The following is a 17,049-nucleotide window of genomic DNA, read 5'->3' on the forward strand; positions in this document are numbered from 1 at the left end:
CTAGCATGCCTTGTGTCCTGCAGAAAATACTTGTGAGATGCTTCCTTTGTTTTATCCCTTTATCCCTAGTCCATAAAGCTAAAATAAAATAATTATGAATCTGACGTGGGAGTTAGACCAGACGGTGGGCAGTACCTGTGTCACCTGAAATTGTTGCTGAATTCTTTTAAAGTAGAGAGGGGAAATAAAATTGCACTTTCTGCAGGAAGGAATGCTGAAATTTCTCCACTTGCTCCTGAGAAAAACTGCTTCCTCCCAGTTTGTTTTCTGGTGCCCAGAAGGAGGGAAAAAATTGCTGATAAAAACAGATTTTCTGGGGTGTGAGGGAACAGAAGGTGAGGGAAAGGTTCTCTGTCTACTCATCTGTAGCATTAATCTACATGACTCACATTCTGATATGAATGTGGCATTAATCTACATGACTCACATTATGGGTCATGCCACCATAATATATAGTTTGACCTATATATTTTGCTGCAAACTTGTCTGACTTGCAGGATGTAAATAACTACGAATCTCCATGCAGGGATATGGCAGTAGCCCAGCGGGATTTGTTACTTTTTGTCCTTGGCACAGAAGGCCAGCTGAACATTTTCCAAACTGCTTTGGAATCACCTGAAAAATAAATAAATCTCAAAACCAGTTTGCCATGTGGTTTGGTAGAGAGTGGAGTTAGGAAAATAATACCACAACCCCCTTGGAAACACAATACTGGTTTCATGGTCTTTTAGGAACAAGAGTCCATCTAGCGCCATTGGGTCAATCTAGCTCATTACTTCTGAACCCAGCGCTACCAGGACTTTCTGGGGATTGACTGTGACACTTTGCATGGGCTCTGCCATTGAGCTACAAGACTCCTAATGTGATGAGGATCTTCTTGTACTGCCAGTGTACTCTTTCGTGGTGATATCAGCATTAGTCATACTCAGCATAGACCAAACTGAGATTAATGGAGATTATTTCAGTAGGTGTACTCCCAAGTACAATTTATCTGGTTATCACTTGCTCCCTCTCGCCTTCTTTTGCTGTTTTCCTACTTTCTGGGAATTTCCTCACAGAGGTTTCTGGCAGGACCTTTTCCCCCTGGATTTTTTGAATGGAGAAGGCAGCGTCTCTTTTTAGATGTAGAACATGGTGCTGGATTGAGTAAGATTGCTCTCCGCTGCAAAGCTTTGAAGATGTCTACAAATGTGTTAACCTGACCCTTTTGTCCCTTGCCCGGTACAGAAATGTGCAGGAAGAGGTGTTCCTGTCATCTTATGTATTGTACCTATATCCTGTTAGAATAAATTGGGTAATGTTATACATAGTTTTTGATTCCTTGGAGGAATCATGGGGTAGAATTAGTATGCTTGGAACGAAAAGTCATGTAATGATTTTAAGCATATACAGAGATGTTAGTAGAAAATAACCAATTGGACAGCAGTACTTCATTGAGCCTCAGTCCTAGGGGGTTCAGGAAATTCAAGAGTTTAATAAAAAAAGGAACAACAAAGAAAATCCAGTGTTCAATTCTATCTTGCTGTAGCAACTAAAACTCTGCTAAAATGGAGAGTGATTATATATTCCAAAACAGGAAGGAGGCGGATTATTAATTTGTGGAGCGAAGTACAAGATGCTATCCTTTTACCATATCCTTTTATTATGTCTTTATAATATGGAGTTGTGAGCCTGTAGATCCCATACTGTCATCTGAGACAGCTTAAATAATGACATGAATGGGGAGGTGGAGTTGAATACTTTAGAGGTAATATGAAAGAGATAACAATAAATTGAGCAGTAGTGGGTAAGCAAAGAGAACCCTGGGGAAAATGAGATAAAGAGCAGCTCCCTTTGTATGCCCAGATTTCTCTTACTTTCCACATACCCTGCTCCCCTAATCATCCATGCATGGATCTCAAGGACTCGTCTAAAGGTGTGAGTTTGCTTTTCCTCCAGGTTGTACATAACGCAAATAACCCATTAATGTTGTCCATTAGCTCCCGCCTTAATCATGTGCCAGCTTTTTCCTTATTAATAGATGATTCAGGTGGAGAGAAGAAGACCTGGTCCAGTCTGTGAACTAGTTCAGGCAGGCAGACAGTAGGTGTGCGGTTGTCAAAACCATTCCTAACTTGATTCATGTCAATCAATAGTCAGCGCAGCTCGGAAGCTGCCGGCAGCCTCAAAAGGCTCTAAGCTGCATGTGGCTCCCTGCTGGACCTGGGATTAGCATATTTTTTGTATTTTAGGCTTGCTAAGCCTTAGGGAGAACAACACAATCATTAACTGGGCATTAAGATAGTTGAGAAGCCAAGTCCACTCTGTTTTTGTACCTATCGCTTGTGCAGTTGGTGCGCTTGCACCCACATAGATAATTATAAGGAAGATAAAAGGAAGTTCCCCAGTGAGAGCTGGGTTTTTTCCCCCCGAAATCTGAGAGCATGGACGTCTGTCAAGCAGGGACTCCCCTTCCCATCTTTCATCCTTGTATGCTCATTAATTTTCAAGTTAAACTGCTTCCATCAAGATTGCAGTAGTAAAGCTGTGATATGGAGAGAAACAGAAGAATTCGGGACTAGCTGTAGGTTTGAGGCAGTCGCCCTGCAAAGCGTTGGTCATTGTATAGTTCCCCTCTAACCCTACAGCTGCAGACTCACTGTCAGCAACCCCTGAATCTGGGAAGCCACCTGCAAGTTTAAATTTCCAACACTGCCCAAAGCGCCTAATTTAGCTGTGGCCGCGAAGGAAGAATGGGAACCAGTGTGCCATTGCTTGTTCCTTTGCAGTCCAAATGCTGCATTTTTTTGAACTTGGCATCCTTTTCTGTCCCCCTGCCTGGTTTTGCAGCCAAACCTTAATCACTTGACACTATATGATGGGAAGTGAATGGCAAGTGGGTGGCCACGCCCACCTATCAAATTGGCCTGTGAAGTGTTGGTTACTTTCAGATCTGGCTTTCCAATTGGATCATCTAAGGATGACACAACTACTCTAGCTGACAACACCCCTCCTCAAATACTGGAGTTTGGTTTCCTCCCCCTCTCCCCACAAGTGAATTCATTAGAGACAGGCTGAATTCTTCATCCCACAAGCAAGCAATTCTATAAACTTAAAGCATTACCTCATTTTTTTCCCCTGAGGAACTAATCTTTGAAGGCCCATTTTATTATTATTATTCATTTTATTCCTATATCACTTTATATTTTCTCTTTGCTTCCTGCCTTTACCTACCTTAAGTATTATCCTAACTTTAGTACAGTGTTACCTCAGGTTACATACGCTTCAGGGTACATACGCTTCAGGTTACAGACTCTGCTAACCCAGAAATAGTACCTCGGGTTAAGAACTTTGCTTCAGGATGAGAACAGAAATCGTGCTCCGGCGGCGCAGTGGCAGCAGAAGGCCCCATTAGCTAAAGTGGTGCTTCAGGTTAAGAACAGTTTCAGGTTAAGAATGGACCTCCGGAACGAATTAAGTACGTAACCAGAGGTACCACTGTAATCTGTTTTGAAAATATACGCCGCTTGATTATTGGGATATATTTCCTGGGCATGCAAACTTAAGAGCTCCCCCCTTTCTTTCTTTCTTTTGTTTGTTTTATTAATAGCATCTTTTTCTTTTTGCAGTGTGTCGTTTTCGCTATGACTTCTGGCCAGATGTGGAATCACATTCGTGGGCCCCCTTATGCTCATAAAAATCCTCAGAATGGGCAAGTGGTAAGTTCTCTTATTCTACCAATGTATAAAAAGAATGATGTCATCACAGGGGCCTATAAATTCAAGTTGCAGGGGAATAGGGTATGAAAATAAGTGGCGATTATTTACCTTCGGGGCAGTTTTTTCAAAAGACTTGTGTCTAGCATATGCTTTTGATAGCACGTGAACTTAATGAAACTATTTTTTAGGAATGTGCAGTGAACATAAGCAAATGCTTCGTCTGTAACCAAAGTTCATGTAAAATTGCTTCTACCAATTGTCTTCTAGCCATACCAGCAGATGGACAGACTGCATACTAATTATGGCTTTCCACTCTCCCTATAAATCTTTAGTGAGGTTTTAAACTTTTTTAGTATGTGTGTGCACACATGTTATACAAAGAGATGACAGGAGGCTTTATCTAAGGGTGAGCACCTTCTACAGTGTCAAGATTTTGGAAAGAAAATTGGACTACCAGCTTCATTCTAATCAGCTCATGTCATGAAGTTTTTCCAGCAGTTCAGTCCTATACTTATTTATGCATAGAGTGTCTGGAGAGGCTTTTGACCTGGTAAAGATGTTTAGAAATGCAGCCTAGGTGTAGCAAATGTTACTTGCATGGGTTATTTGTTTGCAATTTATTTATTTACAAAAAGGTCTATTAAAAAGAAAAAAATGGCAGCAAACTGTATAAAATAACAAAAATGCATTCATTTAAAAGTACAAAATATATTACAATTCAGCTGATCAGCTTCCTTCATCAAAATAATAATAATAATAATAATAATAATATCATTTATACCCCGCCCATCTGGCTGGGTTGCCCAAGCCACTCTGGGCGGCTTCCAAGACATAAAAACATAATAAAACATCAAACATTAATAGTAACAATCTGATCCAATATAAGAGTCACAATAACTTTAAAATAAACAACTTATATTAAACATAGCAACATTAAACAATCCATCAGAATCTAATAGTAAACATAGCTGCATCACCTCTCAGGGAAAGCCTTGGTGAATAGATGGGTTTTAAGCAGCTGCCTGTTTAACAATGCTATAGCTGCCTGGCTGGTGTGTTTTGGAAGTGCATTCCAGATGGCAGGTGCTGCCACACTAAAAGCCTTGGTTTTAGTGGACATGAGACTAACATCAGGAGTGTACGGCCCTTCTAAGAGTGACTCTCCCAAGGCTTGGTGACCTGGAAAGTATAGATAAGGTAAGGCTTTCTCGGAGGTAGCCTGGTCTCAAGTCCTTTGAGACTCTGCATTCCAATATCAAGACCTTAAGTATGTTGTAAACATTAGCATATGTGGTTATGGAAGATGGAAGTAGCCTGTTGTTTATGCTTCACATAGTCTGTGCTACTCTTACTTCTTTTAGAAATGTCCAACCCCTTTTCAGAACATCACCTGTTTCATCAAACAGTATGTGATAACTGGAAAACACAGAAAGCTGAATATACATTTTTGTTATAACTGTCTCCCTCAGTGGTGAGAGCTAGTTTTGTTTCATCAAACATAGTAATTTAAAAGAAGACATACAAAATTAATTGGTTTGCAGGCCTCTTCCTTTGCCTTGTCCTGCATTTTGGAACCTCTCTAAAAGTATCTCCTGAATCAAACTGAGCAGGAGACAATAAAGGAGTAGGGTCTGGTTAAAGTGAAGTGAAGTGTCGCTAGGATGGAGGGTTTAAAAGATACTGGGAAACACTGTAAATAGATTTGCATAACTTAGTGGATGATCCCTTGGTTCAGCTGTTGTAAATTCTTCATCATTTGTAATGAATCAAGTCCCAGGAGGTGCGTTCCGACTGCATACTGATAATCATGCTTTTGACTTCAAAGGGTGATTTGAATCTCAGATGGCTCTGGGGAGTTTGTTTTTTGTGTTGGGTGTATATACATGGTTTTTAGAGTGTAATCCTCTTTGAACTTCCTGCTGGGATACAGAAGCAGAAGAAAACAAGTAAGACTGATATGAAAGATAGTAAGAGAAACTGTCACAAGAAAACAAATGTCAGGGCTTTGACATAAAGACCTCCATTTCACCTTGTTTCCCACCAAACATAGAAGGTCTGAGATGGGCTGCATTCTTGAATTGTTCTTAGAAGAAAGCATAATAAAAGTATTATATTTTTTAGGGGGGGGAAATCCACAAGTCATTGAGTTGGTAGTTTACAAAAATGGGATCTGTCCTTCCCCCTTCCTGCGAGCTGAACTTCCCACCATTTTCATGCATTCTCATTACTGTTTAATGAAGAATAATTTGCTTAGTCTTGCAAGAGGAAATCCATTCTTAATTTTCTTTGATACCTCATATCTTAATTAGAGTAAGGAAAAAAAAGTGACGGACTGAATTTGATGACTGATCTACTTGGTGACGGGAGGATAGTTGCTGATGGATGGCATAAAATGACACATTTGGTCTGGCAGCTTTGTTATGCAGAACTTTGACTAAGGAAGTAATAAATAACTGTGTCACTGAAACACTGTGTTTAGAACAGCTCAGAATTTTTCATTACTCCATTTCAGTATTTAATTTATGATGCCTTTTATATGGAGTGACAGAAAGGTGAGAAATGGCAGAGAGCAGACAACTGATGCTAACAATTAAATTAGGGTTTGTGTGTGTGTGTGTTTAATAAAGTGAAAGTTCTTATAGATTCGGTTTGGATTCTCTGTCCCGGAGGAGGAATATAAGGAGACCTATTTTCATTACTTTCTGCCTTTTTCTCGACATCTTATGATGTCCTCTAATAGTGATAGTCTTTTGCTTAGGAGCTGTTCCTTCTGGGAGACATTGAAGGGTGGCTGGCACAGTTCATGTTCATATGTTAATTGTCATCACTGTCCAGAAGCAGCCCAGTGTATAAGAGCTATCCCTCTCATAGCATCTCCCAGAGAGGCAGCCATGCTCATCTATTGCAGCAGAAGCGGCAAATGGCCCTTCAAGCTAGGTAGGGGTGAAGTGAAACTCGTAGCAATTCTAAAGCCATTTCTTTATTTTATTTTTTGACATTTTAAAGGATTTCTTAACCTTCCGCTGCGGTTAAGGTGGGGCTTTGTTGATACTGTAAACAACGTGATTTTCTCAGGTTGCTCTAACTGAAAAAAAGATAAACTTCTCAGAATAATTTTAAATAACAGATTTTATTTTCAAGCACCATAAAGTCTAGCACACGCTATTGCCCTCCTGTATTCTCCTTACAAGCGCCAACATTTGTAGCACAGAAATTGCACTTCAGCATCACTGAGTTTCAGATGCTTAGTAATTCAGCTAGAGCATAAAACAGTAAGTATGCCATCATTTTGGCGTTTGGGCTTAGAAACTATCCCCTCTGTTCTGTTCTTTGTGTGTGTGTGTGTGTGTGTTCTGGAGGGCAATGGAGATGAAGGCCGTGGTGGTAAGGAGCAATCACAATTCTTCCTTTGGGGTGCTTTTGCCTGTGGCAACTAGGTTAAATTTGCCAGGGGACTCCAGAAAATAGCCACAAAGTCTGGAATTAGAAAACATTCCATTTTAAAATGTCCAGAAATTATCAAGTACGTACAGAAAAAAAAGAACTTAAGCCCTGTGTGCCTGGTGATTCACCGGAACATTCTACTGATTGATGCAAGCCAGAATATTTTCATGAACGTCGGTGCACAAAGCAAGAATGGGAGAGCGAAGGAGGAGCCTCAGTGCTTGCCCGTGACTTCGCAAATCATTGTTTATGAAACCACGGAGAGTCATCCAAATACGGCAATGTTGAGCCTTTACAGGGGTAATAACATTTCAAATTCAATTTATTAACAATGGAAGAACAATAAGTGCCAAAATTCAAATATTTGCAATGCTCTGAATGTGGGGAAAGCTGGTATATGTGCGACAAGTGCTTCAGTTTTAATTACTGCCTAAGCTTATTATATTTCTGTAGGATTCACAGCATCCCCAGAAGTAAAGGCACGGTTGCATAAAATTATGTATCCAATGTTAGGCCTACTCAGAGTAAACCTATTGAAATTAATGGACATGTGTGCCTTAAGTTCATTAATTTCAGTAGGTCTACTCTAACTTAGTTGGATACAGCCCATTCAGAGAAAGTGTGTAGCTCCAGATAAAAAAAAATAGGCTAGATAAAGTGCAAGGAAACAATTCTTCACTTGCATTAAACATCCAGTTACCTAATGAGGACATTCTGGGCATTATCAACTATGACAAATGGTTCACAATCCAGCTCTGTTAGTAGAATGCTTTGAATGTTGGAGGAAAAACTTCTTCCATTCTTTGTCAAGGGCAATAAGAAAGCCATAATGATGTGTGGTTGAAGGTCATAAAGTTTAATGAAATAACATCTCGCTGGAACAAAGTCTGAGTATGCCCGTTCTAAGGGGACAAAATAAATTATGGTGACTTTTCCATTTACAAAATAAATAAATAATTAAAAGTACATAAAACTGTCCATTCATTTGGAAAACTTCAAAATTCACAGTAGATCTTTTATTTCTGCCCTTTCTATTTCCCTAGCTGAAATTATTTAACATTTATGAAATATAATTTTGTGTCTCAGTTTAAAGTCAAAGTTATTGAAGTCTTTTGTGCTGTGTGTGCAGAATATCAGGGGTGGTGGCAGGGCAGATCTGACACAGAGTTAGCTTTCCCTTATATTCTGGAGTGGCCTGTATTTCAAAGATATTGTTGCTTGAGAATTGCTCTAGGAAAAGAAAAGTAGAGACCATGTCTTTGTAAATTCTTGTATCAAAGAAAAAGAAGCATGTTTATCCATCTATTATTTATTTGGTGCTTGTTTATGCTCCTACTAGAAATGTCGCTTCTGGTATTGGATTCTGTAAAATACAGTAATGCTGTTCTCATTCATCTGATAAACTGGGAAGCTAGTATAAGGTGAAAATGGTTAAATTAGTTGCACCATTATAGTTAATGAGACTTCTCTTGCCAAGATAGTCTGTTATGCACTTGTTCCATTATAAATTCATGCATTACAAGTGAGCCTTGCTAAATTAGCTTGCACCTTGACTTTCAGCTTGTTAAAACAATGCTACAATATATGGAACATTTTGGGCTTTATTTTGCCAGAAAAGCTAGCAGTTGCAACACTTGCATTCCATAAAAATTGCTAGTTTGTAAGCGAAACATCCAATTTATCAAGCTTGACCTTGTTTTCATCTCTACCACTGATATATATCTGCTCCCTAAGCTGCACTACCACCCCCCTTCCCAACTATCACTAAGTTCTTGTTGTATGGATTCCTTGACTGAGAAGATTCAAAGCATGCTAGCTGTGAGCATGAGAATGGAAAAATCTTGGTTATATTGTTATATACTGTTTACAGGGAAAGAATTGGAATCTTAACTGGGCTAGTCCAGTCCTTCAGGAATGCATAAAGTAGATATATGTGCACTGACCTAAAGTTGCGGGGCAGGAAATTGATTTATGTTGGAAGCAAAGTATAGTCCAGTGGATTGAGTTGGCCATTGTGTCAGGCGGCACTCTAGAATCAAGTCTCTATATAATTTCCTATTTCTGTAACATTGTATTTTTGCAATAAAAAAGATATAGGTCACTAGAGATATTTTCTTTTGCATTCTTTCTGTTCTTTCGCTACTGCATAAAAGGTGGCATTTGCTCTTTATTTCCTTTAATGAAATATTAACATTCCAATTTAATTTTGTTAATGTGAAAGTTTATGTACCCTATAAATTCTGCAGCTGATGTCGTCTCTTCTAAATGAGAGAACGTTAATTTCTTGCTGAGGCATATCTGGTGGGCTTCAACGTTCTCCAAAGTAATAAAATATGGTTTTCAGAATGAAATATCTCTCTGATGTTGAGCTACTTTGAAGTCAATGAAGTGGTGGCTTGTGTTCAGTTTACTGGTAGAGGATACAGTGGTACCTCTGGTTGCGAACAGGATCCATTCTGGAGCCCCATTCGCAACATGAGCAGAACGCACCCTGTCCGTGCGTTGGTCGTGATTCGCCGCTTCTGCGCATGCGCGTGACGTCATTTTGAACGTCTGCGCATGTGCGAGTGGCGAAACCTGGAAGTAACCCTTTCCGGTACTTCCGGGTTGCCGCGGGACGCAACCTGAAAAGATTTAACCTGAAGCAAATGTAACAAGAGGTATGACTGTATTGTTCCCACAAGCAAGCCTGATATATCCTCTTGGTGTCAAATCATGTCATAAACAAGGGGTTGCCAACATTGTGTTCATCAGAACCAGTGTGCCTCTCAGTCTCTGATGATGCAATTTTGGAATGTTCTTTTGAGAGAGGCCATTTTCCATCTGATGGCTACCTCCTTTTCATGAACAATGGGCATACTGTTGTGCCATGGTTACACAGATATATGGTATGGTTTGGGGGGCTTTTAATGCTACTGTTTTGATAGTCTAATGGTTTTTTACTATTGCTTTGTTTTTTTAACTTTGTAATCTAACTTGGGATTCTGCGTGATCTGAAAGAATAGAATCTTACTACTATAAATGTACAGATTTTCAGACTAAATGGTGATCAAGCAGTTTCCCGTTTTCTCAGCATCCATTCTGGGTGGCTCTCGTTTAGGCAGGTTTTGAAATCTGCTGCATTCTGAAAGTCAGTTCACAATATATTAACGTTAACTTAATATGTGTCTTTTCAGAATTGTTATAAAAATTAAGTATGGTTTAAGTCATTAAGAAGGAAAAGAAAATGTTGACTTTGCAAGGTCATAGTCAGCATTACTGCATGGATTTCTTTAGCTTAATCCTATAGTGTGCCCCATGGCATTTGTCTAGCTATCTACTTTAGTGCAAGTGTAATAGAAAAAAACCTCAAAAAAGGCTTTAAAGGAGATAATCACTTATTACATTCCTTCAACATAATTGTTCCATGGTCACTAAGATTCTTGTTTTTTGCACTTGGTGTATACATAGTATCACTGGGGGAAAAGGAAATGCTCTCTTGAGTGCATTAAAACCTTAGTGTTCTGCACCAGCATTTTAACAGACAATGTCTGAGTGTGAGATTTGTCTTTCTAGCATTCACATACTTGTTTTCTCTCGCACATACTTGCACACTCTTGAATACATATTTCATTTTTTGTGTGAACTGGATTGTACACTGAGAGCTGGAGGCCATTTCCGCCATCGTAGCAACACATTCTGCAGCTGCCGTGGTCATGGAAACTGTGGTAGGTAGTTTTCATATCCAAGCCCATTTGCAAAGAGTTTTCTCTATGCAAATCCACACAGGAGAGAAATTACATGAAGAAAAAAATGATTGGCCATTTCCCATGAGTGAATTGAACCTTGGAATATGTTGCTTTGTGGGGTCCAGGCCTGAAATGGACGAATCATCCTAATTATCTCAATGCTTTGGGTGAAAATAATGTTGGCTATTTCTGTCACATTTCTAAAAGTCTGAGACTTCTGTTACGGTTAAAACTGTCAGAGACTGGCGGTAACCCCAGAATTTCATCGAATCTGTGGCCAGTATTGATGATGCCTAGATGAAGTATAAATTGAGGCTATTTTGAGGCTACTTTGATCAAAAACTATGCAGCATTTCTTTAAAGAGCATGGATCTTTTTAGATGCATAATGAAACATGGAATCAAATTGGGTTGCTTCGTCCTTAGATATTCTCTTTATAAAAATACCATTTAAGTCAACTTTTGAAAAAGATATATTTCTCAGTTGTAGTGTTTCCTCTGTTCATTTTGAAAATGCAGGTTTGGTTATTCTTCATGCTTTTGTTATCACTGGGTAAGGTCTGGCAAAAGAGATGAGAGCAGATTCAAGTGAATAGAGGTTGCATTTTAATTCCATCAAAACGAAGTGAATTTCTCCCCCAGAACATTCATGTCTGATAGGGTACATCACACAGTATTAAAAGTACTAGTTTTACACAAGACAATTAAAAGAATAACCTTCAAACTTTCTCAGCGACTTTCGGTCTCTTATCATTCATAGAAATGTCAGAATCATAATGCATGTACTCATGAAGATTTTGAACTGTGAATAGAGGAGGCTTCCTTTTGAGGTTATATTTGCTGGAATAGAAAAGATAACAGCATTATCAGTGTTTTTTTAGTGTAACCAATTTCTCATTGCATAAACTGAAATGGACTTAATGTGGTTCAAATATTAGTTGAGTGATAATATTGGACTTGTGATATAAAGTCAGGACATTGCTTTTAGATGAGGTGCAACTCAAATAGAATTGTAAGGTTTGGGGAGTTAACTTTCATTGTTTGGGTATTTTAAGCCTTATTTGAACATGCATGCTGCATAAACATTTGCCTCACTCAAAGAGCTAGTCCACTTATGTATGTTGATCTCTCATAAATTTCAGCATCAAGTGATAAGTGCATGGGTTTAAAATCTGATCTTTTATCTCCATTTTATTCCTGAAATGTTTTTGTATGATGGGTTGGTCAGTTGATTGACTGCATGTCACTCAAATAACAGTTACCGAGTGAGTACAAAATACACAAAATTATTAAATGTGTGAATGGCCCATCACTAATAGAATTTTAATACCTTCCCACATTATATTATGTAGAGCTGACCCCAAATACCCTGGTTTTGGTACCTCATTTCCATTTGTGTGTGTGTTTTTATGTCTCTTTAGGAACAGTTTATTTTTTAACATATTTTTATTAAAGATTTCTTGGTTTACTAAAGTATGTGCAATGTCTTTTTTTCCAAGTTACATTTTCTACAGATCAGTTTCATTTGTTGAGACATTACAATACAGTGGTACCTCAGGTTACATATGCTTCAGGTTACATATGCTTCAGGTTACAGACTCCGCTAACCCAGAAATAGTACCTCGGGTTAAGAACTTTGCTTCAGGATGAGAACAGAAATCATGTTGCGGCGGCGCGGCGGCAGTGGGAAGCCCCATTAACTAAAGTGGTGTCTCAGTTTCAGGTTAAGTACATAACCCAAGGTACCACTGTAGTGTTACATTAGGAAGAAAAGGGGGAAAGAGGTGGAGGGGGCCATGGTGAGTAGGGGTGGGGTCAGGTGGCAATGTTTCTATTTTACTTAATGTATGTGTGGGGTTTTGTGTCAGCGTCGCTTGTGCAGGTTCTCTTTACTATTCGCTTGTGTTCCTTTGGTGGTTAGAGAGGTTGGGGTTGGCCTAGGGTGTGATTGTTTGTGATTGTTTGTGGTTGGTGAACTTATTGTATTGTTCTTTGGGGTACTGCAAAGGCTTGGATGACTGCTGGCAGGACCGCCAAACCTGGTGACAGTGTTGAAAAAGAGGAAGCAGGCCAAAGTGCAAACTTCATCTCCTCCCTTCTTCTGCCCCACTCCTGCTTTGGGCAGAAAAAAGTGTCATTCAATATAGAGGACTCAAGAAATTAATGTGCACCCATAAACCAGGCCCAAAAAGAAACTGTTAGGATAGAATTGGGCTATAGTCTCAGGGTGTTTTCAGCCTGAGGTCCACGTTCTCTTCTTGGCAAGTCATATGGTAGTGGTAAGTGGTTCCAGAGGCAAAAGTAGATGGAACAACAACTGTAATTTTTACCTTTTTACAGTAGGCTAGTTTCTACACACATTCACACACCCATCTTTTACCCTCCATCCAGATACAGTGGTACCTCAGGTTAAGTACTTAATTCGTTCCAGAGGTCTGTACTTAACCTGAAACTGTTCTTAACCTGAAGCACCACTTTAACTAATGGGGCCTCCTGCTGCCACCACGCCGCCGGAGCACGATTTCTGTTCTCATCCTGAAGCAAAGTTCTTAACCCAAGGTACTATTTTTGGGTTAGCGGAGTCTGTAACCTCAAACGTATGTAACGTGAAGTGTATGTAACCCGAGGTACCACTGTAAGCAAGAGGCATTACAGAGCTCAGTGGCACAAACAAGTCAGGGAAAGAGACGCTGAAGGAGGGTGCAAAGCAGGGGAAGTGAGGGTGTGGCCTAAGGAGAAGGGGTGTGGCCTGGGAAAGTTCCCAGGGCCCAAATAGAGAGACCTGGAGGGGTTGCATTTGGCTCCCGGGCTGAAGGTTTCCCACCCTTGCTATCATCATTCCCTTTGCATTGAGAATCGGGGTGATTGCTAGCTCCTTCCTTCATGGCTACAATATCACAGTTTTCAGGATCTTCTAGTTGAAGCTGTGGCAGTTAAAACAGTACCAAGCCAGTATCCATTTGTCCCTACTATATAGTATGAAGAGGTTGATGCAATCAATGTAGCTTTCTGCATTCATACAGTCAATTTTGATGCTTTTATTGATAAATTATTCAGACCTTATCGTTTCCCAGTAACCTGTAAGGGTATATGCAAAGAGCACATTGAATGAAATGATGGTTTGTGCTTGTGTCCTTGGTTCAGCTAGTAGATATATTTTTTTAAAGGCCTCAAAGTATTCTCTGTGTGGCTAAATCTAAGAGCATTCAGTAATTTTAATTCACTTTAAGGCAGAATCTTGATGGATACACACTTTCCCCCAGTTTTATTACACCAACTCCTGTACTGTAGCTAACCTTGGCCTAAGCATGATTAATGCAGAAAGGAGCAGAATGAAAATCTTTTTCATACTTCAGATTGCCATGTGCTTTGTGGGATAAAAATGTAGCCCCAACTTCAACTTCAAATTAAAAGCCTTACAGGGAATACAATGTGAGAGGCTTCTGTTAAATGCTTAAATAAATGAAATGACCAAGGCCAAGACCTGTTTTCAGAAAGAGAAAAGTAAGGGGAATGTGTTGTGAGAGGGAGGATTATTGGTTTGTTTTTGTTTTTATTTTTAATTGTCTTCTGTGTCTTTTATATTGTAATTTTATGTTGAGATCTATGGATAAAGGGTGATGCACAAATAATAACAACAACAGCAAACAACGACAACAGTAACCATAATAATAGAAGCATATTGGAATGGTCTGACTTCTGCAATATTTAAGAGTTTAGCTTTGCATTTCACTCCCTGAAATTTCTAATAGTTGCTTTTTCCTTGGCAGCCTTGCTACATTTTGAGTTCGGGAACTATATATTTTCAGAGTGAACAAACAGATATGATATTTCTCAGCATGGGAAACCATGCAAATCTAAAGCGAGTGGTGCTGTATACTCTCCCCCCTCCCCCGTACCAACCTTCACCTTAACTAGAGGCAATGGAAAAGGCAGGCGAGGTCAGCCAGCAACACCCATAGCATAGTTGCAAGGCCTGATAGCTGCTATGAATTTCTGCTACATCTTGAAAGCTGAGAATCGTGGGGAATTAAGGTATTACGGAGATGATATTATACTGCAGTGTTATCAGGACCTAGGGGTTTGATATGAAATGTAGATTAATCTCCTGGTTGTCTAAGGGATGACAGGGGAATTATTCCAGTTGTTCCATATGATTTCCAGAGTGAATAAAGGTGATGCTGACGCTCCCATCTTTAAGAGCCGTGTTGATGAAGCATGCCTGCAGGGATTGATAGCATTCTTAAAAAAGGTAAAGGGACCCCTGACCGTTAGGTCCAGTCGTGGACGACTCTTGAGTTGTGGCTCTCATCTCGCTTTACTGGCCAAGGGAGCCGACGTACAGCTTCTGGGTCATGTGGCCAGCATGACTAAGCCGCTACTGGCTAACCAGAGCAGCACACGAAAACGCTGTTTACCTTCCCACAGGAATGGTTCCTATTTATCTACTAGCACTTTGATGTGCTTTCGAACTGCTAGGTGGGCAGGAACAGGGACTGAGCAACGGGAGCTCACCCCGTTGTGGGGATTTGAACCTTCTGATTGGAAAGCCCTAGGCTCCGTGGTTTAGACCACAGCGCCACCTGCATCCCTGATAGCATTCTAGCTGGCCTCTAATCTGCAAATTATTATCATTGCAAGATGGCTGGAAGATGGTGGGAGATTCATTGGCAGTGCTGGGGGAGAGCAGGTGTGACGTAGGAGACTCTTAAAGGGAAAGTGAGGAGAATTTGAGAAGGCATTTACCCCTTGGAAGCTGAAAGGTTTGTATGCATCATACGCACACCTGAACAGGATGACAGTATAAACCCCATTCCTTCACATGGTTGAATATAGCTGCACTTGTGTATGCTGTCTCTTGGGAAATATTAATTTAGCTATTCTGCATAGCTGTGCTACATGATAATAAACCCTACGTATCAATATTTAGATGTTATGGAGTTTTAAATCATCAAAATAGGGGCTTATTGCAACAAAATGACCGTATAATGAGTTGAGCATAAATTTGAACAGAATAGTAAAACTCACTTGTACTGCTAGAAAATCGGTCACATCCTTTATGATTTAAATTTTAATATGTTAAGTGTTTATGTAGTTATGTGCCTAAAATAATTGGCACAATAAAATGTCTCATCCTATAAAGCTTTTACCCTCATAAACCTTATTCACACTAGTAGTTCCATTAACTCTAATAAATATGTATATATATTTATAGTCACAGCAGTAGCACTCCGCTCACACTTAGAGCGTGTTCATTGTCTATTTTCAGATACCCATAATTGGCCTCAAATAGTTTGGATGGAAATAATCTGTGACACAAGCCTGTTTTCGGACTGAGAGTGGGGAGGATATTTTAATGGAAATGGCTGAGAAACTGCCGAGATTTGAGGCAGAGATGAAGTGTTACTGTCTGCAGCTGAAATGGAAGGGTTTCATTAGTTGCCAGAAGACACCAGAACTCCTTCAAAGCAGAAGAGGACAATTTCTCCAGGATACACTATGTTCACTATTTATTTACGGAAAATATTTGTAGGCTGCCTTTCAAGGGAAAGCCCTCTCAAGGAGATCCATAGATGCTACTTTGACATAGCAGATTTCTGTGAACTTTTAAGAGACAGGATTTCAGCACCATAGGCCTAAACAATGCTAGTCTGAAAGCCTTAGATGAAGGAGCCAAGCTTAATTCGTTGCAGGCTTCCATGGCTGTGGGGCCACCACAAAAAGGCCCTGTCTCACATGCCTGCCAGATTAATTGATCTGATCGGCAGACACACAGGCAGGACTTCATCTTCTGCATTATTATTGGGGAAGCGATGTTATAATGTTACAGAACATTAAATAAACTCCCTGGGCCATCTAGTCACCTCCCCTGCCCAAAGCTGTATCTTTAATTTGTGAGGCCCTTTCACAGAGTAGCCAACATTGCTCAAGGGCTCAATCTGCCCATTGCTTTGGGCAGAATGGCATAAGTGCCTTCAGCTGAATCACAGTTTATTGGAGGGGAAATCCAAAAGAGGTGCCTTAGTGAGCTTAAAACAGGTACAGAACACAGAGAGAGAGCCATAAAGTAAAGAGGAATATAACTGGTAAAGCAGGATTAATCCTGCTGTCTCTATTTATGCTATGTATATTTATATTCTACTTTATCCTACTGGCTCTGAATAAGCAAGAGTTGAGAAT

The 17,049-nt window shown here is 39.8% G+C and overlaps 1 protein-coding gene across 1 annotated transcript in view; it reads left to right on the forward strand.

The window, feature by feature from the left end:
* TUSC3 (tumor suppressor candidate 3) overlaps positions 1–17,049 on the forward strand; it is a 125,452-nt gene that overhangs the window by 64,834 nt on the left and 43,569 nt on the right. Inside the window, exon 6 of the mRNA XM_083460095.1 lies at positions 3,609–3,698. Within this exon, the coding sequence (XP_083316221.1) occupies positions 3,609–3,698 (90 nt within the window). The remainder of the gene's footprint in view (positions 1–3,608; positions 3,699–17,049) is intronic.

This window comes from Podarcis liolepis (genome assembly GCF_965112155.1).
Source record: "Podarcis liolepis genome assembly, chromosome: 9".
Lineage (NCBI taxonomy): Eukaryota > Metazoa > Chordata > Lepidosauria > Squamata > Lacertidae > Podarcis > Podarcis liolepis.